The 27,502-nt window shown below is 41.7% G+C and overlaps 2 protein-coding genes across 2 annotated transcripts in view; one reads left to right on the top strand and one right to left on the bottom strand.

The window, feature by feature from the left end:
* LSM12 (LSM12 homolog) overlaps positions 1 to 12,128 on the bottom strand; it is a 29,344-nt gene extending 17,216 nt beyond the window's left edge. Inside the window, exons 1-2 of the mRNA XM_030220979.1 lie at positions 11,966 to 12,128; positions 8,921 to 9,054 (exon numbers count right to left, since the gene is read on the bottom strand). Coding sequence (XP_030076839.1) covers positions 8,921 to 9,054; positions 11,966 to 12,086 — 255 coding nt within the window. The 5' untranslated portion in view covers positions 12,087 to 12,128. The remainder of the gene's footprint in view (positions 1 to 8,920; positions 9,055 to 11,965) is intronic.
* The window catches only part of G6PC3 (glucose-6-phosphatase catalytic subunit 3), a 159,591-nt gene that overhangs the window by 58,298 nt on the left and 73,791 nt on the right, over positions 1 to 27,502 (top strand). The gene's annotated exons all lie outside the window — the stretch shown is intronic.

The following is a 27,502-nucleotide window of genomic DNA, read 5'->3' as shown; positions in this document are numbered from 1 at the left end:
TAAAAGAAAAAAATAGCAGCACTATTAGGGATGCCCTGCTCATATACCCATACCACAAAAGATATCGATAAAGCATCAAATTTTACAAAGAAAAAAAACAATCTGCCAAACTACCAATTTGCCTACAAGACACATTTGGTTGCTTAGAACAATGTTGGTATTCTCTATGCTACATTGTCTTTAAAACTTTGGTGAGAACTCAAAAGGCTCATCCTCAGCCAGCCACAATCCTATCCAGGACATCAACTCAGCTATGAAATGTCCCAAGGTATTTTATAGCTGGGAAACATTCTCTGCTACTCCTGATGCTAAACTAGAGTTATGTGCACAAGGAGCAAGTACATAGGGTAGCCTCAGTCCTTTTACAGCACCCTACTGCCAGCACAGCTGAGGAACATGTGTTGAACATAACATCTGAGTACCAATTGAAATAGGTGTGACCAGCTTCCAAATGAAATGAGTCACTAGAATAACCATGTTTCATTTCTAATAAGCCTTCATCAGTTTGATGCTTAGCATAAGTTTTTGGAGTTTTGTTTTTTTGACCTGCTGTATCCGACTGCTCCTTTGGGCTTCAAGCTAATTATCAGGACCAGAAATCTTTGAGAAGTGAGGACTAGGGGGCATGCGATGAAGCTACAATGTAGTAAATTTAATGAATCGGAGAAAATGTTTCTTCACTCACCATGTAATTAAACTCTGGAATTCGTTGCCAGAGAATGTGGTAAAGGCGGTTAGCTTAGCAGAGTTTTAAAAAGGTTTGGACGGCTTCCTAAAGGAAAAGTCCATAGACCGTTATTAAATGGACTTGGGGAAAATCCACTATTTCTGGGATAAGCAATATAAAATGTTTTGTACATTTTTGGGATCTTGCTGGGTATTTGTGACCTGGATTGGCCACTGTTGGAAACAGGATGCTGGGCTCGATGGAACTTTGGTCTTTCCCAGTATGGCAATACTTATGTACTTATGACATTTCTCTGGATGTAACTGTTTTGTTCTGTGCTTGGTAACAAAGAATTAATAAAATAAAGAAGCAAACTTTATTAACTAGTCTCCATACCATTTTCCCCGTAGTTTTAAAACTTGAATTTTCTGTCACAGCATTAATAGAGACTCTAGAAGGAAAAGCAGGGCCTAGTTCAGTTTTAGAAAAAAAAAAAAAAAAACTCTCTCTAGAGGTAGAACAGCCAAGAGTATTAAAAAGATAGTAGCAAGGCTCAAACTTTGTCCTAAGTTGTGATGAAACAGTGGGTTTCCAAGCCTGAAACTATTATGTTATGAAGTATATTTCTCCTAATTGGCCAGCAGATGGTGCTTATTTTACTACTACTAAGTATTTTTATAGCACTACAAGGCGTACGCAGCGCTGCACAAACATAGAAGACAGTCCCTGCTCAAAGAGCTTACAATCTAATAGACAAAAATAAAGTAAGCAAATCAAATCAATTAATGTGTACAGGAAGGAAGAGAGGAGGGTAGGAGGAGGCGAGTGGTTACAAGTGGTTACGAGTCAAAAGCAATGTTAAAAAGGTGGGCTTTCAGTTTAGATTTAAAGGTGGCCAAGGATGGGGCAAGACGTAGGGGCTTTTTAAAGCTGTTGCAGAAAGACTCTCTCCCAGTTCCAGCTTATGGAAAGGCAATCTGCAGTACCAATGGGCAGCTACTTTCAAAATTGATGCACTGGGCTCCGATTGGCCCTGGATTTCAAATCTAGCTCGAAGGTACTGATTTCCCCAGTCTCAGACAGGGAGTGGAGAGAAAAAGATCTCTTTACTGAGGTCCTATGAGCAGTTATATTTTATAACCTGTGAGCAGCTATATTTCCTGAACTCCCCAGGTACTACCCAGGTGGTAAACAAATGCTTAGTTTTATAATTGATCCATATTCAGTTACCCGTTTATTGATTGCCAATTTCACCATTTTCTGTTCGCCATTCAAGTTCTGTGAAAATAAACCTTATTTAGGTTGTCGACTATGATTTCCTGAACTGACCAAGAATCATGGCTCATGTTTTTGGGTATGTGGGTGCTATCTGGGAACCCTGGGACCCATGGAGTGTGGTCAGTGTCCTAGGAATCACTGGGAAATAACCTGAGTGGGAGACTAGCCCAGAGGCAAGTGGGACCCAGTCGGTGGATGGAAGGAGCTAGTATAGAGCACAAGCCCAAGTGCAGGTGAGGCTAGGCATTGCTGGACAGAACCTTCAGGTAGCCGCAGGATAACCCCCGAAACATTTTTGAAGTTTATTGTAATAAAGAAGTTTTCGACACCAATGCGAAAGGCTTTTCTTTTTTGTTCCTCTGTTTTATGTCTACAGCATATTCAAAAGAATGGATTCATGAGACAAAACCAACATGGATTTAGTTAAGGGAAACCTTGCCTCACCAATCTGCAACATTTCTTTGAAGGGGAGAACATGTGGTTAAAAGTGTGCCGGTTGATATGGTGTATCTGGATTTTCAAAAGGCATTGACAAAGTACCTCATGAAAAACAGAGGAAATTGGAGAGTCATGGGAAAGAAGGTAATGTTCTATTGTGGATTAAAAACGGGTTAAAAAAAAAAGAATAGGGTTAAAGGGTCAGTATTCTCAATGGAGAAGGGTAGATAGTGGGGTTCCCTAGGGGTCTGTGCTGGGACTGCTGCTTTTTAATGTTTATAAATGATCTAGAGATGGGAGTAATTAGTGAGGTAATTAAATTTGCTGATTACACAAAAAGTTATTCTTTTTTTTTTTTTGTTACATTTGTACCCCGCGCGTTCCCACTCATGGCAGGCTCAATGCGGCTTACATGGGGCAATGGAGGGTTAAGTGACTTGCCCAGAGTCACAAGGAGCTGCCTGTGCCTGAAGTGGGAATTGAACTCAGTTCCTCAAAGTTGTTAAATCGCAAGAGAAGTGTGAAAAGTTACAAGAGGACCTTATGAGACTGGGCATCCAAATGGAAGATGACATTTATGAGCAAGTGCAAAGCGATGCATGTGGGAAAGAGGAACCCAAACCACAGCTACGTGAACCAAGGTTCCACATTAGGAGTCACTGATCAGAAAAAGGGATCTAGGTGTCACCGATACGTTGAAGCCCTCTGCTCAGTATGCAGTGGCAGCCAAGAAAGCAAACAGAATGTTAGCTATTATTAGGATAGGAATGGAAAACAAGAATGAGGACGCAGCTAGTGTCAAGATACCGCAGCGTTCGAAATTCAGTCAAATAATTCTCCCAGTGAAACGCAGGAAGGAAAACTGGTTGATTCAAATGAATGGAAACCCCGGCCTCCGTGAAATGAAGAAAAGGATCTCTGAAGAAGAAAGCCTGCAGTTCCGACAACTGCTTAGCTGAAGCGATGGCAACTAAAAATACTGTCTTCAGCATGAGATCCTTCACCAACAAAGATCCCAACAACTAAAAGGGAGCCCTCTGTGTAGCATGCAGTACCAGATTGAGGATCCAAGTGGGAAGAACAAGCAACCGAAGATGATTTACTCCACGGAGAAAGCTATGTCTGGGTACCCTGCAGACGGCCCTGGAAGCATGCCAACACGGCCACCTCAACCTTTAACAAAGCCAGGAGACAGGGATCTATCTAGACTAGTGGTCCCAAACCTGGTTCTGGAGGCACCCCAGCCAGTAAGGTTTTCAGGATACCCACAATGAATATTCATGAGAGATTTGCATGCACTGCCTCCACTGCATGCAAGTTTCTTGAATATTCATTGTGGATATCCTGAAAACTTGACTGGCCGGGGTGCCTCCAGGACCAGGTCTGGGAGCCACTGGTCTAGACCATCTTGCAAGAAGGCTAGGAAAGAAGCTACCGTGGCTGATGAAGCTGAAAGGCCTGCTGCAGAGCACCAGGACTCGAAGATGCGCCAGACTTGTGCATAGGCCATGGAAGTGGATTGATTTCGTACTTGTAGCATTGTAGTAATCGCTCTGTCTAAAAACCCTTTCCATCGCAAGTGAGCCCTCTCAAGAACCAAGCTGCAAGACCAAAGGGAGATGGATCCTCCATGGGCACATGCCCCTGCCTCAGTAGCTCCCGGCGACCTGTGAGCCAAAGAGGTCAGTCGACCAACAAGCAAACTAAGTCTGTGTACCACGAACGCCTGGGCCAACCTGGGGCTACCAAAGTCACCTGATCCGGGTGCCAGGCAACGCGCCCCACTACCTGTCCCACCATAGGCCACGGTGGAAATACGTAGAGAAGAGCCGTGGGCCACAATTGGAGCAGGGCATCGATCTCTCCGGATCCATACTCCATTGTTGGCCATCAGGTTGAGGACCGGAATCCCCCATCGCTGCATGATCTGCTCGAATGCTGGCGCCAAGCTCCCACTCCCCTGGGTCCAGCTGGTGATGAATAAGAAAGTCTGCCTGGACATTTAATGTGCTTGCATTATGAGCCGCAGAGGGAGATGATCTCTGACCAACTGCATGGGATGGCCGCCACCTTTGCTAGAGGAGCACTCCTTTGTGTCCCCCCGTCTGTTCGTTGCATAAGACTAACCGGTTGGCCCTGGATGAAAGGGAGAAATTCCTGGAGTACCAACCAATCGTGCGAAGCTCCAGATGTCAGAGGCCTCTACCTGGGACCAAGTGCCCTGAGTCGTTCGTCCCATGCAGTGTACCCCCCCCCCCCAGGCTGAAAGACTGGCATTTGTAGTCACCACCAGCCAGGCCACTGTTCCTAAGGGCAGACCCTTGACCAAATTGACAGGATCCAGCCACCAACACATGGCAGTCCGAGTTGATGACATCCATAGGAGTTGAATTAGGTAATCCTCCAAAAGAGGGTACCAATGTCTGAGCAGGCACGTGTGGCTCCTGGCCCAAGGAACGATATCTAGCATGGCCGCCATGGAGCCAAATACTTGCACGTAGTCCCACACCTTGGGCGTCTGCCAGAAAAGAATGTTCTGTAGATGGATCTGGAGGCAGAACCTGCGACTCTGCGGAAGGGACACCGTCTCCTTTTGCATGTCGACTTTTTCCTAAGTTGCAGAAAAACGAAGGTACTTAACTGTAGCAGGTGTTCTTCAAGGACAGCAGGCTTTATATTCTCACAAGTGGGTGACGCCGACCCAAATCGCCCAGTCCAGGATTTACAAAAGTAAAAACAAGAGATTTCTGGAGTGCGAGACACTCTCCACTGCACATACGTGAACATGGTCTCCTCAGTTTTATACTACAGCAAAAAAAGTAAAAATGACCAAGCAGACAACTCCAAGGGGAGGTGGGAGGGTCTGTGAGAATATAAAGCCGGTGACCTCAGAAAACACCTGCTACATAAGTACCTTCGCTTTCTCCGAGGACAAGCACACTTCATAGATTCCCACAAGTGGGGAATCCCTAGCATCCAGGCCCAACAAAAACAACAAACACTGGTCAACTGGGCCTCAACAGCAAGGACATAAACACAGATTAACCTGAAACTATGTACAACCTGAATGAGAGTGCAGCCCAACAGAATAAAATGGGCCTAGGAGGGTGGAGTTGGATTCTAGACCCCGAACAGATTCTGCAACACTATCTGGCTGAACCGAACATCGCTTCAGGTATATAGCAAAGACAGTAATGAGATGTGAATGTGTGGACTGAAGACCATGTCGCAGCCTTGCAAGTTTCTTCAATAGGCGACTGACTGCATGTGAGCTACCAATCCAAGCATGGGTCTGACATTGCGAACTGTGACATAACCCTCCCAAGGTCAGCCCAGCCTGGGCAAAAGTGAAGAAATGCAATCTGCCAGCCAATTAGATTGTGCATTCCCGACGGCAACCCCATCCTGTTGGGATCGAAACAAGAAGTTGGGTGGACTGTCTGTGGGGCCTGATCCTCTCCATGTTGTAGGCCAATGCTCTCTTGCAATCCAAGGTGTGCAAGCTGCTTTCACCAGGATGGGCATAAGGGTGGGGAAAGAAAGAATGTTGGCAAGACAATCGACTGGTTCAGATGGAACTCAAGCCACCACCTTCAGCAGGAACTTAGGGAGAGTGCAGAGGACTACTCTGCTGTGATGAAACTTAATATAAGGTGCATCCACCACTAAGGTCTGAAGCTCACAGACTCTACGGGCTGAAGTAACAGTCACCAAGAAAACGACCTTCCCAAGTCAAGTATTGGCAGGAATTCAGTGGCTCGAAAGGAGATTTCCTCAGCTGGGCGAGAATGATGCTGAGATCTCATGATACCGGTGGAAGTTTGACAGGGGGCTTTGACAAAAGCAAACCTCTCTATGCAAACTAGAGGCTGTCTGGAGATGGGCTTACCTTCTACACACACTAAGATGAACCCTTACAGGGTAGGTCTTGAGACCAGACTGATAGGTGTAGAAGGTATTCAAGCAGTGTGTGTAGGGCAAGCAAGGGGATCTACTGCCCTGCTCTCAGACCAGATGGCAAACTGTCTCCATTTGAAATAGCACCTCTTAGTGGAGTCTTTCCTGGAAGCCAGCAAAACCCAAGAGACACCCAAGGAAGCAAATTCCAGGCTCTCAACATCCAAGCCGTGAGAGCCAGAGACAAGAGGTTGGAATATAGAAGAAACCCCTCGTTCTGAGGGTTGGAAAACACTCCAATCGCCATGGTTCTTCAGAGAATAACTCCAGAAGAGGGAACCATATCTGCTGCGGCCAGTACGGCATGATCAGAATCATGGTTCCATGGTCTTGCTTGAGTTTCAACAACGTCTTTCCCACTAGAGTTATGGGAGGATACACATACAGAAGACCCTGCACCAAATATAGGAGGAACGCATCTTGCACTAGTCTGTCATGGGTCTGCAGCCTGAAACAGAACGAGGGAACTTGTAGTTGATCTGAGTGGCAAAAAGATCAACCGAGGGGGTGCCCAAGCTCAGAAGATCTTGTGGCTTATGTCCATATTGTGGTTGCATTATCCTGCTCAGTCCATTGGCCAGGGTATTGTTTTTGTCTGCCAGATAAGTGGCTCAAAGGAACATGCCATGTTGGCAAGCCCAGTGCCACAGCCAGACAGCCTTCTGACAACTACAATCGTTTTTTGTCTGGTTAAACAGTAGGGATGCAAATATACAATTCACTATGCAACAAGCTTTCACTGAAATGAATTTTTTGGATGTACTGGTCACACAACATCAACAATCATTTAGCATGGAGATTTATGTTAAACCTACGATCGTAACACACTTCTACATTACAATAGTACCCATCCAAAAGCGACGAAAGAAAGTTTGCCATTTTCTCAACTTCTGAGATTTCGAAGAATTTGTAGTCACACTTCTACCTTCAAAAATCAAGCAAAAACCCTGCTGCAGAAATTCAACACAAGAGGGTATCCTGAAAAGATTCTCAAAACAGCCTATATTCGGGCTAAACACAATCAAAGAAGTGACTTAATACAACCTAAACTAAATAAAAGATGAGGATCCCAATTTACAAACACGTGTTCCTAAATATACACAAGGGATCATGGAAGCTGTTCGCATCTTAAAGCGTCACTGGAGAATTACGCAGACACATCCGGTCCGGTTTTTCATGACCACCAGTTAAGAATAGCGTATGCACGCTGCCAGAACCTTAGAGAAATTATGCAATACAAGTCGTCCGCAATGAACGAAGCATCTTCCAGAGGCCATAAGGAATGTGGAAATTGTAGGTTTTGTTCAACTATGATAACTGCCACACTGATCAACTCACTGGATAAACAAAGAATATCCATTGAAATTAACCACAGACCAATAGTACACGTAGTTTATGTTCTAGTTTGTATCTGTAAATAGCTATATGTGGGGAAGACCACTGGTGCACTACTGCAGCGCTTAATTGATCCTCTCTCTAAAGTTCCGAAGACAGTGCAAAAGAGAATACATGTACACGACGCGTCCTCCCTGCTCCGCAGAAAAACTGAGGAAAACACTTGTACTTAGCGTCTACACCAGGCTCCGTCGGATGATACCACCCAGCTGTCCTCGGAAAATCACATTAATGAAGTCAGCTCTCCATTCATCAGAACACTAACACACCACTATTTGGAATTTTGTGCATACATTAAGGCAAAAGTGTTTATATAAGCTGTTATTCTCTTTATCTACTCTGAAAGGTTATCAATAGAAATCAAACAAAATAAAACATGGAAAAGAAAATAAGATGATACCTTTTTTATTGGACATAACTTAATACATTTCTTGATTAGCTTTAGAAGGTTGCCCTTCGTCAGATCGGAAATAAGCAAATGTGGTAGCAGATAGTGTATATAAGAGAAACATCAAAGCATTACTTTGACAGTCTGACAGAGTGGGGGTATGCATGGGGACATCAAAGCATTTCATTGATATTCTAACAGGATGGGTGCGGGTAGGTGAGAGGAGGGTGTTAGAGAAATAAACAGAGAAATACAACTTTATGGTTTATAATGGGCTAGAAAACCCAGATCCTTATTAAGTCCTGTCTGTTGGGTGTCAAAATATTCAATCAGACACCCAACAGACAGGACTTAATAAGGATCTGGGTTTTCTAGCCCATTATAAACCATAAAGTTGTATTTCTTAGTTTCACCCTCCTCTCACCTATCCACACCCATCCTGTTAGAATATCAATGAAATGCTTTGATGTCCCCATGCATACCCCCACTCTGTCAGACTGTCAAAGTAATGCTTTGATGTTTCTCTTATATACACTATCTGCTACCACATTTGCTTATTTCCGATCTGACGAAGGGCAACCTTCGAAAGCTAATCAAGAAATGTATTAAGTTATGTCCAATAAAAAAGGTATCTTATTTTTTTTCCCATATTTTATTTTGTTTGATTTCTATTGATAACCTTTAAGAGTGGACTAACACGGCTACCACACCTCTCTACTCAGAAAGGAATTGTACCTTAACAAGCTGTGATCAGTTTAACCCTTAACAGTTCTGATGTGCAAAAAGTAGGATCTTACCTTGTTAACATTGAGTGAAGCTAGAGGAGGCGGCGTTTCTGTGCGGTCATTAATTATTTCCACATCGGAAATATACTGTAAATTTAGGAGCAAGATATCTGCATGGTTTGGCTTTCCACTAGAGGAGGGACATTCTGAAGGAGACAGAATTAAGGAAATATCCTGCAGGCATATACTGGCAGATGCAAACAAAAATAAGAACTGCATAATAGCCCAAGAGCCACTGCAGAATTGTCATCTCTCAAAACCCAGTTCTTTGTAGCTCAAGTGTGATTTAAATCATGGAGGACTATTTTATATGTGGATCATAGAACACTGCACAACAGTTAATGGATGTTTTCTTTAGAGACTTATTTCCTTCTTTTAGGCCCCACATATTACTATTAGAAGTTTACATTCAGTTGATTCTATAACACACATTGCCTGCCTGCTCTCATTCATGCTTATACTCCAAGTCAAGTTAGCATTAACCAGAAGCTGAAAGAAACCCTGTATTTACCACAGCAAAAAGGAAGCAGACAGCTGCACAGGTCAGACATTGTCAGTAAACGCCTTCAATTTCTCCTTAAGATACTTCTTTCCCACCTCCATAAAGCACACCTTTCTTATATGAAGCAAGCCAAAGCTACACCAAAGATATTTCTATGATCTACATGGAACGACAGGGACAAGCATAAGCAGACACATGGGTTAGTGCCAGTTATGTCATTCTCACACCTCCAGAACAGTAACTATCCACTCAAAGAAGCTAGCAATAAAGATGCAAACTGTGTCTGTGATTAAATCAAAATATGAGAAGCTGATGCATGCTTCTACCTTCTCCTACATGAGCATGCAGCTATGGAATGCATTACCTACAGACCTTAAAACAATCGACGAAACAAACAACTTTCACAAATATCTGAAGACATATTTCTTCAACAACGCCTACAAAGAGAACCTACAGCTCTACTAATCCACCTCACCAACCCACCCAGTTATGAAAGTCCACCGTCTATACTCACCCGCCTAATAATTTCCTTCTTTCTTCCCTTACTTAATCTTTGCATACCACTAATTGTCATACAGGATATCAGATGCAATGTCATAACAAAACTATGTAAGCCACATTGAGCCTGCAAATAGGTGGGAAACTGTGGGATACAAATGCAATAAATAAATAAATAAATAAATAAAACAACCATCAGCAAAAAAAAAACACCCATACATATCCCCATTACCAACAACCAAAGTGTTTGCCTACATAAATACCTAAAATACAAGTTTGATTTCATTCACTCATATGACTTGATTTTTTTATTCAATTCAGTTCTTTAAAGTTACTATCAATAAATAGAAAATAAAATTTTTCTATCATGGTTGCCCTGTCTTAATTTTTGTAATGTCTCTGGTTTACACTTTCCTATCTTCTCTTTTGCCAGGGTTTCCTGGCCCATTTGGCACTTCATCACTGTCCATCATTCAGCTCTCCTCTGTGTCCCTGCCCCTATCTTCCTGCTATGTTTGAGCATCCCCCCTCTGTACCTTTATTCTTGATCTGTCCAGCATCACCCCTTATTCCTCCTTTCCCCCCTTCTCTTTTCTCCTCAAAGACCAGTATCTCCTTTCCTTCTCTCTTGTCCTCCCCTTCAATCCAGCATCTGCTCTCTTTCCCCGTCAATCTAGCCTCTGCCCTCTCTCTCCCCACCTTTTCCACCCAATTACTGTCCCATCTCTGTTTTCCCCAATCCAGAATTTGCCTCTTTTGTCCCCCCTCCCACCCTGAGGCCCCCCTTTAGAGCAGCAGTGGTGGCAAAATAAGCTAAACGTACTGTGGGGCTAACTCTCCATTGGTGCGGCTGCCGGACCTGCTTCCTTGATGTGCCAATATGGAATCCAGCTCCATGGTGAGTTTACCTTTTTTTGTCACCACTGCTGCTGCTGTTCTAGAGAAGCAGGGGCAGCTTGGGAGGGGGAGGGGGTCCCGATTTTTCCAACAGATTTGAATCAGTTCGCCCAAAACAAATCAGCAAATCAATCTGATTTGTGAATTGGACATTAGTTAATAATGTAGAAGACAACCAGAAAAAATAGCAAGAACACAGTTATCAAAATGTACACAGAGGCAACATACTGCTTTTAACCAGTATGCCAGTCATTTCCCTGAGCAACCTTAGGGATCTGGACTTTAAATTTAATTATGAATTACCTTCCTAAGTTCAAAGTGCCTTACTTTCAATTGCATTACCTCTTTCCATGACCCAGAGAATTTACCATCTTTAGCTTGTACCCCAGGCAAAGGAGAGAAAAGTGATTTACACAAAGTCACAAAAGGTTTCCATGGGAGGAGGATATTTTAACCCTGATCTCACTGGTCACCCCACTGACCTAAACACTAAGCCATTCTCCACTCAAGCCAGATTGTGAGCCCACTAAAGCCAGAAAATGTATCCATAACACATATGTAAAGTACTTTGGTTGTCCTGCAGAAAGGTGGTTTATATCCAGCTAATGCCCGGTGAGAGCCCTTTAACCTCCACTCCTAAATTACTCATTTCCAAAACGGGAAAACAACTCGGAATACTCTGTAAATAGAATTAAGTACTCTATATTTATCATACCTTTACAAAGAAAGATGGGAGGAGGAGGGGGATGGCGGAATGAGAGAAGAAAGGAAAGGGAAAAAGTCCTCCACGCCACTCTTTAGAAAAAAAAAAAAGGAGTGGGCAAAAGCACACCCACCACCTCATGGTATCTTCCCTTTGAAAAAAAAAAGGGGGAGCTGATGTTCCAACCTCCACTCTCATCACTCCTTTTCTAGGAAATGGACAGGTGACTTCCCTCAAACTACAACAGAAATTCTATCCTCTCATGATATGAAGCGATCGCACTACCGAACAGTTCCCGGTAGCCCTATGCACACGCGCACACACACACACGCTGAGCCCCCAAGAGCCGCGCATGCGCCAGTACCGCGCCGCCGGTTGCTGGCTAGGCCCAGGCCTGCGCTCCGGGAGCCTCCACCGCTCGCTCCCGCTCCCAGCACTCCCCACACCGAAAGGATACTGAGCGCCAGCATCTTAGATGGGTAGTCAAAGGCCACGACCTCGCCTTGCAGCCGCTGCTCCTGGCACGTCCGGCACGACACCTGGCTGCCGATGCTGAAGTATTCCCCCGGAGCCGCCATCTTGTCAGCACAGCCAGGGGGCGGGGGTGAGCCGAGCCCGCCCTTATGACGACTGCCTGCGTCTGACGTAAGGCTAGGGGGCGGGGTTATGCTCGTGGCTTGCTTTGCGGTGTGTTTCGGCAGACGGCAGTGACTTCCTGCACCAAAAAAAAGATGAAGTGTTTGCGGTTTGTGTAAGCAGACGAGACTTAAAGGGGAAGGGAGATAGATTATCGACATCCCAAAGCCAAAGGAAAGATGTACCGCTCTAATTTGTACTACAGTTCTAACTCTATAAGAGCAGCTGCAGCTACAGTCGGACAGAACTCTGTAGCTCCTCTTACATATAATCAGAAGCAGACAGAAACCTGCTGCACCCCCAACCTATATAAAATAAACAACATGTGAGAATCCTGCAGCCTTCAGCTATAAAAAATAAATAAAAAGCACACAAGAAGGGCTAACCACCTCCTTGTGGAAAACCCGTTGCAGCCGACGTCAGACTGTTCCGTGCAACCTACAGCTATACAAAAACTGGCTAAAGCTACCCTCTGAAGCTTGTAGCCCCAACTATAGAAAACCTGCAAAGAAACTACATACAGAAAACTCCTAATCCTAATATTTTATAAAAACTGCTGCAAATATAAAGGTTAGATGATGGATGCGTATTTTCAAAGAGCTAAGACTTACAAAGTTACCTATGGAACTTTATCAATAGAAATCAAACAAAATAAAACATGGAAAAGAAAACAAGATGATACCTTTTTTATTGGACATAACTTAATACATTTCTTGATTAGCTTTCGAAGGTTGCCCTTCTTCGTCAGATCGGAAATAAGCAAATGTGCTAGCTGACAGTGTATATAAGTGAAAACATTCAAGCATTACTATGACAGTCTGACAGGGTGGGAGGATGGGGGTGGGTAGGAGGTATGCATGGGGACATCAAAGCATATCATTGATATTCTAACAGGATAGGTATGGAACTTTGTAAGTCTTAAGTGTTTTGAAAATGAGCCCGGACAGTCACTCAGTACGACAGGCTTGCTCATAAACCAGTTGCCCTTAGATTGTTATAAACAGCCCCCAGATAACCTGAGAACTTATACAAAAAGAACTTATGAAACCAGATTTGGTGAAACAATAGAAATGATAAATAGTAGTAGTAGTAGTAGTATTTCAAAATATATTCTTGCAAGAATGGGTGCCCCTGGAAGCAAACAGGTACACCCTTCCTTTACAGGTTATATACCCTTTCTTTTTGGTTACATTAAGTATCTGCCCCTAAATTTCTCATTTGATATTGATCACATTTACCAACCCCCAATACATCATTGCTAATTATATCATATGACAGTCCTCTGAAAATTTCCCATCAGTCAAGCAGCTGAGCCTCTATCCATTGTTAGTTCTGCTTGGTTTGCACTTTCTTATCTTCCAACCTTTAAGTAAGAGCTTTGCATAGTTTAGCACATGGCATGTTCCACCTTCCCCCTGACCCCCCTCCTTCTGCTCCCTTTGTCCGTAGTTTTACAACTTCATGGTATCATGCCTAGCTACATTGTTAGGCCTGTCCTTGAAGCGTTCATGCATCTCTGGGTCTTCAACAGCTCGGGATTCTTACCCCCCTTTCTTCTCTCTCTTCCTGTCTCAGCACTTTTATCAATTTGCATACAGTCTTTTTAAACCAACAGAGTTCCTTTTGTTAATTATTTTAGAAAGCTATAATATGGTCTTTCTGATAAAAAGGGTCTACAAAAGTATAGTTATACTCTCATCCCTTAAGAGTTCCTTTCTACCAGGGCATAAGTTATTTTTGCAATTATGTTAAATGAAAAAGCAATATATTTACACCTTTCTCACAGGATGGCCAGTTGTTTCTGTAAATTTTTGTTTTATTTAGGTTTTATAACTATTCATTTAGATGTATCATCAGAAATTATAGTAATCCAATGCTTTGAGCGAAGTTCAGACAACTGTGGTGATTAAAAATATTACTTATGGTTTTCAACATCTGCTGGAATTTTGGGAGTTTATTTGGTTTCCAAATTTACATTACATTGGAAACTTATATACTGCATACACCAAATAAAGTTCAATGCTGCTTACAGTAAAAACACTGGAAATACCCAGGATCATAACAATATGGCTGAATGATCATTACACAAAACACATTTTTTAAATAAAAAAAAGTCTTCAACATTTTACAAAATGTTTTATACTATGCTGCCTTCCTTACTGAAATAGGCAATAAATTCCACCATTTTGCAGCTTAATAAGGGAACAATAACATAAACACAGATTTATAAACTATCTTATTAGGATTTGGAAAATGAAGATCTAAATAACACCTGGAAGGTTTTACATAATTTCTGTCTGGTAAATCAATAAGACTTAACATGTAGCCTGGCGCCTGTCAGGAATATTAAAGAGCATAGTTTAAAAACAGCTGGGGCTTCCACTGGAAGCAGTAGCCAAGCCGCTGTATTCTGTAAAGTTTGCAGTTTTTTCCTTGTTTCTTTACAGCCCACATACATTATATTAGATAATCCAGATAAGACAATAACAGAAATGTAACAATTAATCTGAATTGTTCAGGTGCAAAATGGCTACTAATCCATCTTAATTTCTTTAAGACACAGGTCAATATATTAATCCAACAAGCTTTGTTACCATGCACAAACTTCATAGACTACATAAATACTTTGAAGACGATCAAATTCACTTAGTTGTACAATCATTGATACTAAGCTTGTTGGATTACTGTATTTATATTTGCTATTCTAAGCAGTTAAGAAAATTACAGACTATTTAAAACACTGCCTTGCAACTGATTTACTCTTTTAAAAAATCCAATAGTATTTCTCCAATATATATGCAGGTTCATTGGCTACCAATATATGACAAAATCTTATTCAAATTTTTGTGTTTGACTTATAAGTTTGTGTTTGGTCTAGCACCCTTATATTTTGCTAATTATTTTGTCTTTTCAACTTCAGTGAGAGACACAAGAGCTTGCAATGTATTCAGTTATCCTTTTTCAAAGGGTAGAAACAGGCTGAAGTTATTGGAGAATCTCTTAGTTTTCCAAGCGGCAAGGCTAGATAAAAGTATTTTGAGTTAAAATATTATTTATTAAAGTGTAACAATACAAAAGAACAAAACAATGGCAACAGTATTTGGTACCTAAAAAAAAGGTGTACTGATCATACCTAGAAAGCATACAGTCAAAAATATTAAAGCTTATGTTTACAATTCAAGTCAACTTGTTTTCAAACTTTAAGGAAATGAGGAATGTTATTCAACTTCTCTGCAATTTTAGCTTCATATGTATAAATAATACAAACAGTATTTCACCAAAAAGCAAAACAAACTTTGGAGTTATCTTTCCATTCCGATAATATTTTTTAAGGGCTATAGCCATAAGAATATCAAATAATTTCTTTTGTGTTGGTGATAGATAATGTTGACAAACAAGTGATCTGAAAATAATTGTATGAAAGTCTAACTACCGTCTTCCGTAACCTGGTTCAATCAATGGTACTCAGCCATCTAGACTATTGCAACGCACTCTATGCTGGCTGCAAAGAGCAAATAAGCAAGAAACTTCAGACAGCCCAGAACACAGCAGCTAGACTCATATTCGGTAAAACAAAATATGAAATTGCTAAACCCCTATGAGAAAAGCTACACTGGCTACCACTTAAAGAACGCATCACGTTCAAAATATGTACCCTAGTTCACAAAATCATTCAAGGAGATGCCCCAGCCTACATGTCAGACCTGATAGACCTACCACCCAGGAACGCTAAAAACTCATCCCGCACATTCCTTAATCTTCACTTCCCCAACTGTAAAGGTTTAAAATACAAACTAACGCATGCGTCAACCTTTTCCTACTTGAGCACACAATTCTGGAACACGCTGCCGCACAACTTAAAAACGATCTACGAACTAACTAACTTCCGCAAACTACTAAAGACCCATCTCTTTAACAAGGTATACCACAAAGACCAACAAATGTGAACTCCTACACATATATCCAGAATTGCCTTACGATAATTGCTTGTTTTCTACTATCATGCTTTATCATTATCATGTAACCCAAGATCCTTATGCAATACTAATTGTCTATTTTCTTATGTATTTCCACTATTCATGAGGTAATGTAAGCCACATTGAGCCTGCAAAGAGGTGGGAAAATGTGGGATACAAATGCAATAAATAAATAGATAAATCATTTGATCTGTAAATGAAGTAGACTGGAGGGTGGCCAATGTAACGCCGATTTTTAAAAAAGGTTCCAGAGGAGATCCGGGAAATTATAGACCGGTGAGTCTGATGTCGGTGCCAGGCAAAATGGTAGAGACTATTATAAAGAACAAAATTACGGAGCATATTAAAAAACATGGATTAATGAGACAAAGTCAACATGGATTTAGTGAAGGGAAATCTTGCCTCACCAATCTACTACATTTCTTTGAAGGGGTGAACAAACATGTGGATAAATGTGAGCCGGTTGATATTGTGTATCTGGATTTTCAGAAGGCGTTTGACAAAGTACCTCATGAAAGACTCCAAAGGAAATTGGAGAGTCATGGGATAGGAGGTAGTGTCCTATTGTGGATTAAAAACTGGTTGAAAGATAGAAAACAGTGAGTAGGGCTAAATGGTCAGCAGTCTCAATGGAAAAGGGTAGTTAGTGGGGTTCCCCAGGGGTCTATGCTGGGACCGCTGCCTTTTAACATATTTATAAATGACCTAAAGATGGAACTAACTAGTGAGGTAATTAAATTTGCTGATGACACAAAGTTATTCAAAGTTGTTAAATCGCGGGAGGATTGTGAAAAATTACAAGAGGACCTTACAAGACTGGAAGACTGGTTGACTAAATGGCAGATGAAGTTTAATGTGAGCAAGTGCAAAGTGATGCATGTGAGAAAGAGTAACCCGAATTATAGCTACGTCATGCAAGCTTTCACGTTAGGAGTCACAGACCAAGAAAGAGATCTAAGTGTTGTCGTTGATGATACGTTGAAACCCTCTTTTCAGTGTGCTGCGGCAGCAAAGAAAGCAAATAGAATGTTAGGTATTATTAGGAAAGGAATGGAAAACAAAAATGAGGATGTTATAATGCCTTTGTATTGCTCCATGGTGTGACCGCACCTCGAATATTGTGTTCAATTCTGGTCGCCGCATCTCAAAAAAGATATAGTGGAATTAGAAAAGGTGCAGAGAAGGGCGACGAAAATGACAAAGGGGATGGGACAACTTCCCTATGAGGAAAGGCTAAAGCGGCTAGGGCTCTTCAGCTTGGAGAAAAGGCGGCTGAGAGGAGATATGATAGAGGTCTATAAAATAATGAGTGGAGTTGAACGGGTAGATGTGAAGCGTCTGTTCACGCTTTCCAAAAATACTAGGACTAGGGGGCATGCGATGAAGCTACAATGTAGTAAATTTAAAACGAATCGGAGAAAATCTTCACTCAACATGTAATTAAACTCTGGAATTTGTTGCCAGAGAATGTGGTAAGGGTGGTTAGCTTAGCGCAGTTTAAAAAAGGTTTGGACAGCTTCCTAAAGGAAAAGTCCATAGACCATTATTAAATGGACTTGGGGATAATCCACTATTTCTGGGATAAGCAGTATAAAATGTTTTGTATTTTGGGGGGATCTTGCCAGGTATTTGTGACCTGGATTGGCCACTGTTGGAAACAGGATGCTGGGCTTGATGGACCTTTGGTCTTTCCCAGTATGGCAATACTTATATACTTATGTAGTGTATAAATTCTATCCCAAACTAGAGTCCAAAATAATTGTAAGTTCGGACAGAGATAGAGCATGTGGTCAAGAGTACCTATTGTGGACTTACAGGATCAGCATAGATTAGAAGTATTATTACTTAATCTAGTTAGGCAGACTGGGGTCCAAGTAGTTCTGAGCATTAGAAAATATAAAGATTGTAATTTGGGTGCGGATGAAAGTGGTTTATTAATCTTTGTGCAAAAATCAAACCATTGTTGATCAATCAAAACAACAGAGCAAGTATCTGACCAATATTTTTGTAAGGAGGTAGAGTTCTGGTCATGTAAGGATATGAAATAAGAATAATATTTAGAGGCTGTATAACCTTTAAGTAGAGCATCAGAAAAGATAGAGTATATATCTGGATTATCTACCATTAGATTAGAAAGGGATAAAAACTTAATGTTGATTGTAATTGTAAAAAACGATAAAATTCTGTATTGGAAATAGAACATTTAGACTGTATACGTGGAAAGGATAATAAACATCGTCCATCAGTTAAATCACCTACACAATGAACACCAAATAATATCCAAGAACTAAAAAAAAAAAGGTAAATTAGCAATTTTGTTTTTAGAATGATTCCAGATAGACATATACTTAGAATGAAATATAGAGTTCTTTTGAGTAAAGTCTAACCTTTTAATAGCAACAATAGTGTAATTTAGTATATTTGTAACCTCTAGTATATTACCAGAAGGAGTAATACTCATTCTAATTTTCAGGGGTAATGGGAAGGAAAGTGGTTGCTCAATTGTAAACCAAAGGGGGGAGTTGTCATCAGGAGTGTCCACCATCCACCAAACGGCTCCTCTTAATAGGAAGGTTTGATTGTATGTTTCAAAATCTGGGAACTTGACACCCTCTCTAGATTTATCCGCTTTTAATTTGTGAAGTGCTATATGGGGGGGGGGGGGGGGCTTATATTGCCAAAGGAAACCAGTAAGTATTTCTCAATTTCACAAAAAAGGATTTAGGAAATTGTACTGAAACCATATTTATTAAATAGAAGACTAGGGGTGAGATCATTTTTTATTTATTGCATTTGTACCCCACAATTTCCCACCTATTTGCAGGCTCAATGTGGCTTACATAGTACCGTCAAGGCGTTTGCCGAGTCGGTTGATAACAGATACAAGGTTGTATAGTGATCGTATGAGTTATAAGTGGAGGGTCGCAAGGGATGAAGATTGCGTGTTGTCCAGTACAATTATAGTCATGCTGTGTTGCAGGGTGAAGAGGTTTACGTGGGTCGTTGGGGTAGGCCGTTTTGAAGAGGTTGGTTTTTAGTGATTTCCTGAAGTTCAGGTGGCCATGCATTGTTTTCACAGCTTTTGGGAGGCCATTCCATAGTTTTGCGCTTATGTAGGAGAAGCCGGATGCGTAAGTTGTTTTGTATTTCATCATTTTAATGGTTGCCAATCTACCCCACTAAGTGAGAAATAGGGGAGACCATTTATGGAGAGAGGATTTTATTAAGTTGCAGACCTTTGCTGTATTTACAGATATGGTATCCTGAAGAGAAGTAAATATTTATCCCATTAGAACACCAACAAATAGGAATTGAGGGAAAATTGTCTTTAACATAATAGGTATTAAGAGGAAAGATTTCTGTTTTAGTCCAGTTTATTGTATACCTTGAAAGAGAACCAAAATGGTAAATTAATTGAAAAACTTGAGGGAATGAAAGATCTGGGTCTGATATATACAATATATATACAATAGAACCTCTTCAGCATATGCAGAGAGTTTCATCGAAGAGTTTGCAACTTTCACACATGAATTGACATCAGTAACGGTTCAAGGGCAATAATAAAGAGAATAGGAGATAGAGGACAACCTTCTCTTGTACCTTGCGAAAGTGAAAATTGATTAGTAAGACAGCCATTAATGGATAGCCTAGCAGTGCGATTGGAGTACAGTATTTTGACCATACTTAAGTATCACCTAGATCAAACCATTGCAATACAGAGAATAAGAATTTCCATTCAATATAATCAAAAGCTTTTTCAGCATCTAAAGATATAACACAAGCAGGTGTTGATAATGTGCGTGCAACAGAAATAACATGAGAAAATATTCTTGTATTATCAGAAGCCAGCTTATTTTTAACAAAACCAGTTTGGGATGGGTGAATTTACAGATTACCTTGGTTAGCCTTTCATCCAAAATTTTGGCATATACTTTACAATCATAATTTAAGAGTGATATGGGCCTGTAATTTGTAGCTAACAAAGGATCTCTGCCAGGTTTTTCTAGAATAATACTATTAGCCTCAGCAAAAGAACCTTTACTCTCTTTCCCAGGGTAAGCAATTTTGGAGTCAGATATGTAGAAAAATATTTATAATAGTGTGAAGGGATGGAGCAGATGGGAGTGGAAGGGGAAGGAGTGAGGAGGCTCAAGAGCAAAAGGAGACAGAACAGAGCCTTGCCTTTACTACTTCCCCAGAGAGAGAGAAGAGAAAGGTTAGTGCCCCCTGGAAAATGGAGAAGAGAAAAAGACTACACTACCCAGCAGCCCCGGTGCAAGCCCTGGTATAGAGACTACATTCCCCAGCAGGTCACAGGGGAGAACTCTGACAAGGCAAGGGCGGGGACCCTGGAGGGTAATCAGGTGAATGAGAACCAGCTGAAAAGTGGGTGGGACGAGGAACCCATGGAATGGCAAGAGGCCGAGGAGAGGGAGAGAGAGGAGAACCCAGAGGTGCCAATGGACCTCTCAGCATGGGCTCATTCCTTAGGAAAAAAGCTGAAAAAGCAGGTGAACTCGTGGTATGGCAGCTGGGTTTCAAAGGGGAAAGAGAAAGGGTCATGAGGGAGAAGGGTCAGTGCATTGATAGAGTGACCCAGGAAGGGTGGGATCTTTTCCTTTTCCTTTTCCCCAACAAGAGTTCAGTCTGTGTTTGAACTGTGTGTAAAGAAGTGCTAGGGTGTGGAGGAGGGGAGTGTTCCCTCCCCCGAAGTGACCTGCTCCCAGATTAAAGGAAACTGGATGCTTGGAACTGAGTGCTAAGGCACCAAGAAGTGTTTATTTGAACTGTTTTCAAAAGCCAGGAGGGAGCAAGTTGTAGAGTTTTTTTGTTTTTTTTTTTAAGCTGTGGACTGGACGCTCACCTCCCTCCCAAAGAGGGGGGAGGTGGTGAGCAGGAGAGCCGGCCTGTTGGGACTGTTTAAGGAGGCTCCCCCCTGGTTCTAAAAACAGCAGGGCTTGAGTTTTTTTTTTTTTTTTTACCCCTGCCGGGCGTGTGGCCTGAGAGGAAACAGGGGAAGACTGTTTTGAAGGGCCGCTGTATTTCTTTTGAACTTGCTGGACAGTGAATCACTGAAAATAAAAGGAACTTATTGGTTTTTACTTTTTTGGAGTTTGATTTCTTTAAGCCTGCCCTGAGGACTCCCCTGGACTACAAGCTTGGGACAGGAATCCTGTGGGGCGTAACAGCCGGTCCCAGGCAGGCAAGATCCTCCGGACCTGAGAGGCCGTGGGGAGCTTTTCACAATAGTCAATGGAAAAACCATCACTACCAGGAGTTTTATCAGATTTTAAAGATTTAATAGTGGCAGTAATTTCTGCCAACGTAATAGGGCTATTAAGAAAGTCAGCTAGTTGAGTGTCAGAAGGATTTTTGTGGGATTTATAAATGCCTTTATAAAAATCAACAAAATATTGGAGAATATCTTGTGTGTTAGTTAGGAGAGTGTTCAGATCCTTTTCAATAGCTGCTACATGAGTACATAAGTACATAAGTAATGCCATACTGGGAAAAGACCAAGGGTCCATCGAGCCCAGCATCTTGTCCACGACAGCGGCCAATCCAGGCCAAGGGCACCTGGCAAGCTTCCCAAACGTACAAACATTCTATACATGTTATTCCTGGGATTTTGGATTTTCCAAGTCCGTTTAGTAGCGGTTTATGGACTTGTCCTTTAGGAAACCGTCCAACCCCTTTTTAAACTCTGCTAAGCTAACCGCCTTCACCACATTTTCCGGCAATGAATTCCAGAGTTTAATTACACGTTGGGTGAAGAAAAAGTTTCTCCGATTTGTTTTAACTTTACTACACTGTAGTTTAATCGCATGCCCCCTAGTCCTAGTATTTTTGGAAAGCGTGAACAGACGCTTCACATCCACCTGTTCCACTCCACTCATTATTTTATATACCTCATTCATGTCTCCCCTCAGCCGTCTCTTCTCCAAGCTGAATAGCCCTAGCCTCCTTAGTCTTTCTTCATAGGGAAGTCGTCCCATCCCCGCTATCATTTTAGTCGCCCTTCGCTGCACCTTTTCCAATTCTACTATATCTTTCTTGAGATGCGGTGACCAGAATTGAACACAATACTCAAGGTGCGGTCGCACCATGGAGAGATACAACGGCATTATAACATCCTCACACCTGTTTTCCATACCTTTCCTAATAATACCCAACATTCTATTCGCTTTCCTAGCCGCAGCAGCACACTGAGCAGAAGGTTTCAGTGTGTTATCGACGACGACACCCAGATCCCTTTCTTGGTCCGTAACTCCTAACGTGGAACCTTGCATGACGTAGCTATAATTCGGGTTCTTTTTTCCCACATGCATCACCTTGCACTTGCTCACATTAAACGTCATCTGCCATTTAGCCGCCCAGTCTCCCAGTCTCGTAAGGTCCTCTTGTAATTTTTCACAATCCTGTCGCGAGTTAACGACTTTGAATAACTTTGTGTCATCAGCAAATTTAATTACCTCGCTAGTTACTCCCATCTCTAAATCATTTATAAATATATTAAAAAGCAGCGGTCCTAGCACAGACCCCTGAGGAACCCCACTAACTACCCTTCTCCATTGTGAATACTGCCCATTTAACCCCACTCTCTGTTTCCTATCCTTCAACCAGTTTTTAATCCATAATAGTAGTTTTTCTTTTCTCTTTTAAATAATGCACTAGCATTTTACCTGCTTTGTTTGAACTATGGTAACAGTTTGCTTGTTGAGAGAAAAGGATAATGCCAGCAGATTGATAATGCCAGTTTCTAATTGAAACAAAATTTGAGCTTCTGTAATTTCATAAGAAGCGATTGAGTTGAATGCTGCATATACTCAGATTCTAAACGTTTATTTCCTTTTCCAATTCTACCAGTTCAGCTTTTTAAAGGTTTATTAATATGAGTTATATTTAATGATTTCACCTCTCAAATATGCTTTATATGCATCCCAGATATAAACATAATCTACATCATCAGACATATTACTATAGAAATAACCATTAGAACATTTTACAATATTTTACAATATTTTCACAGAATGTGGTGTCTTGTAGTAATATGTGGTTAAATCTCCAACTGCATTGTTTAGAGGATATAGATGGTAGATTTAAAGAAAGAGTGATACAGGCACGATCTGATATATTTGAATTGGTTCAATAGTAGTATTTTGTAGGACAGTGACCAATGATTTAGAAATAAACAGATAGTCTATTCTTGTCAGGCTTCTTCCCTGGAAGCACTGGGTTTGTGAGCCCTTGGACCACTACCGTGGAGTGGCAGTGGCAGGCAAGGTCACCTTCAAACCAGAGACGAGGCAAGGCTGGACTGGAACCCCGGACTGGAGTTTTGCACTGGAATACACAGGACTGGAACGCACTGGATGGGTGCGCACTGGACAGGAACCCAGTGGACTGGAACACACGGGACCGGAACCCGCTGGACAGGAACACACTGGACCTAGGCTTCACCTACGCTTAGCCACCGTTCTATGAGGGTTGAGCCCTCAGGTTCGGGCAGCCGGCAGGGCTTACAGGAAAACCGGAACTGGAACTAGCAAGCAGGAACAACAGGAATCAGGATACAGAAGTGCCCCCAGGCACATAGGCGAAAGCAAGGCAGACAGGCAAGGAATGTCCGGGTTCCGGCAATAGTCAGATCTGGCCACAGGCAGAGAATATCCGGGTTCAGGCAGTAGTCTGGTCAGGCAGCAAGTATTGGGGTTCAGGCAGTAGTCGGGTCAGGCAGCAAGTATCGGGGTTCAGGCAGAGAGTAGTCAGATTCAGGCAATGATCAGGTCAAGTAGCAAGACTATGGCTGGAGCTCCAGTAGCAAGGAGTACTGGCAGCGGACAGGACTAGGACTGAAGCTACAGAAGCAAAGGAAAACACACTGGAAAACCAGAAAGCTAAACACAAGAAAACTAGTAAAGCTGTACACAAGCTAACAAGAAAGCTATGCCCAAGCTAACTAGTCACAAGCTAGAAACTCACACTAAGCAAAACACAGGAGAACTAGTAAAGCTGAACACAAGCTAACACGCAAAGCTATGCCCAAGCTAACTAGTCACACGCTAGGAACTCACACAACACGACACACAGGAGAACTAGTAAAGCTGTACACAAGCCAACAAGAAAAGCTATGTCCAAGCTACTAGTAACAAGCTAGAAACTCGCACTGAACTGGACAAGGTAGCAGTGCACAGAGCACGCTAACATACCAGGGACCTTAGACGAGCAAAGGCCAAGGCTGCAGTCTCTAAGTGATTAATAAAGCCCTTCAACACCTGAGGAGCAGCTGCAGCCATCAGTAAGCCACTATGGAGGCTGTCCAGGCACAAACAAGAGAGACAAGTCCGGTAGCCTGGAAGAACCGGACCAGACTCAGCTAAAGTCCGGAACGGGTAGGAACAGCAAGACAAACTATGGCAGCCACTGGCTCTGGCCACCAGCGGGTGAGAGGAGCACAAACCAAGGAGCAGGCAGAGCGCACACAGAACATAGAGAGACTTAGAATACCTAGGTGCAGCACAGAGGAGCAAACAGAGCCAGGCTGGAGACAGAGGTAGAGCTAACTCAGGCAGCACCCCCAGGTGCAGTAGAGTAGAGTAATTAGAGCCATGCTGGAAGCAGCCAGCACACAGAAGGAAAACTACTCCAGAAAGGACAGGCAGAAGCCAGCTTAGAAGCTGACCCCCAGAAATAAGGTAAGTCTGAGGGTGGTCACGGCCACAGGCGTGACAATTCTAGAGTATGAATCATGAGGTATAGAATGAAATGTATAATTGAAAGCCGTAGGATGTTGGAATCTCAAGTGTCAATTAGATTCCAGGTGGATAGAAGGTGATGAAGAGATTCCATTGCCTTAAGAGGCCTATACTTCACTGTGGTTTTGCGGTCCAAAATGGGATCCAAAGGAAGATTCATGTCACCACCACAAATTATATGGTCCACATTAAGCACTGCAAGTTGTGAAGAGATATTAGTAAAAAAAGAGGGGTTGTTTACATTTGGAGTATATACGTTCAAAAATGCAATTTTGCAGTTTGCCATTTGGACTACTACTACTATTTAGCATTTCTATAGCGCTACAAGGCATACGCAGCGCTGCACAAACATAGAAGAAAGACAGTCCCTGCTCAAAGAGCTTACAATCTAATAGACAAAAAATAAAGTAAGCAAATCAAATCAATTATTGTGTACAGGAAGGAGGAGGGTAGGTGGAGGCAGGTGGTTACAAGTGGTTACGAGTCAAAAGCAATGTTAAAGAGGTGGGCTTTCAGTCTAGATTTAAAGGTGGCCAAGGAAGGGGCAAGACGTAGGGGCTCAGGAAGTTTATTCCAGGCATAGGGTGCAGCAAGACAGAAGGCGCGAAGTCTGGAGTTGGCAGTAGTGGAGAAGGGTACAGATAAGAAGGATTTATCTATGGAGCGGAGTGCACGGGAAGGGGTGTAGGGAAGGACGAGTGTGGAGAGAAACTGGGGAGCAGCAGAGTGAGTACATTTATAGGTTAGTAGAGAACTATAGGTTATTTGGAGAACTACTAGTATCCACCTGCCTTCAGTATCACAGAGATGAGACAAAAAAATATACTGAAAAGATTTTGCAAACAATATGGCAACTCCATTCTTCTTACCTAGTGCTGGAAAAAAATAACAGTCTTGTACAAGTTTTTTTAGCCTCATTCGCAGAAAGATGAGTTTCCTATAGAAAAACTACTGCAGAATGAAGGCTTTTAAAATATAGTAGTAATTTTTTACATTTTATTGGATGTGACACTCCCTTGACATTAACTGAATTCAACACCAAATAGATCCTATAGTACAATATAAAGAGATATACAAATGGTATTAGATTTCACAGCAACATGTACAACACATAAGCAATAAAGATATACATTCTTAGCAGCCTAATATTTGCCATAACCAATAAAACAATAACAAAAAATAGAAACATCAGGTTATTAAAAAAAAAATCTGCCCCTCAGATAAGGTAGAAAAACGGGGTTGCGTGCAAAGGTGGAGGGAGAAGTGAAGCTACGCATTTCTCCATATATGCTATTTATACTGAGATCTAGATATAAATATCTTGGCACATGCAAGTTCCAGACATCCCTTGCGATTGATGATCATCCAAATATTTTTCTAGCAAACTCGGGATCTGTAAATGATTTTGCCAGGTTGCAGTAAGTTACTTTCATGATAGCCAGAGGACATAGTCCATACTTCGCATATAAAGACTTAAGTCGTGGACGAAGCACCAAAAATCCATTTATCTACAGTGCTTCTAGTCAAATCTCTGGTAATAACAATCTTGTTACCATTCCATAGGATTGGATGTTTGGATTTTGCAGCAGTTGCAATTTCCAACACTTGAGGAAAGCGAAGCAGTTTGCATACAATAGGCCTTGGAAACATGGAGCCAGGGGTATCCCTCATGGGTACACGACGGGCCCTTTCAATTTCAAAAGCATGTTTGAATAGCAATGAAAGAATAGAAGGTAAAATAGTTTCCAGAAAACTCACCAGATTATTATTCTCAGATGTTTCTGGGATGCCAAAAATGTGTATGTTATTCCTTTCTATTTCGGTTACTTGCATCCTCCATCTCATTTTGTAATTTCATAATGGATTTGTGGAGGTTTTATTTTTGGTACTAATGTCTTCAAGCACGCTAATTCTGGTTTCCATTTCAGTTATATGTTCTTCCATTGATGTGAATTTCAGGTTAAATTCATTTTAAGTTCCCTGATCAAATTAATATTTTCTAATAGAAGATCGATAACTTCCTGTAGCTTCACCGTGATGTCAGGGTCGGCCCTGGTGCCATCTTTAAGATCTCTAGTCTTCTGAGGTAAAGGAAACAGATCCTGCTTTGCTTGCTTCAATGCAGAATTAATTGCATAAGCGTGGGCAAGCTTACTTTGACACTGGGAAGCCATGATAAGGTGAGTATATAGCTTTATCTTCAATCCGGATCCAGATAATTGCAGAGCTCCTGATTCATGCATCCAGCCGCATTAAGCACATGAGCGCCCACCCCCCAGATAAAACTATTTTGAATTTAATGCTTTCTGTTTTAGATTACAGGCATTTTAGCTGCATGATTAAGACATACAGGTTTAGGAAATTTGTGTTAAATTCTGTACATTAACGATTATCGGTCTTTATTATCTTGTCCTTGAGTTTATTGTAAAATTTAAAGGGAATTTTTTTTTCATAATGTAACGTAATTAATCTCTGGTTATTTTCAGATTTATCTTTTGTAATCTGCATAGAACTGAAAGGTAAATAGTGGACTATGAAATATTCTTATTATTGTAATTACTATGTGGAAAGAGAACATAAGAATAGCCATACTGGGTCAGACCAATGGTCTTTCTAGCCCAGTAT

This window comes from Microcaecilia unicolor, chromosome 12 (assembly GCF_901765095.1).
Source record: "Microcaecilia unicolor chromosome 12, aMicUni1.1, whole genome shotgun sequence".
In the NCBI taxonomy this organism is placed as follows: domain Eukaryota; kingdom Metazoa; phylum Chordata; class Amphibia; order Gymnophiona; family Siphonopidae; genus Microcaecilia; species Microcaecilia unicolor.
Note: the sequence above shows the minus strand (reverse complement) of the source record. Positions and strands in the feature narration are given on the sequence as shown.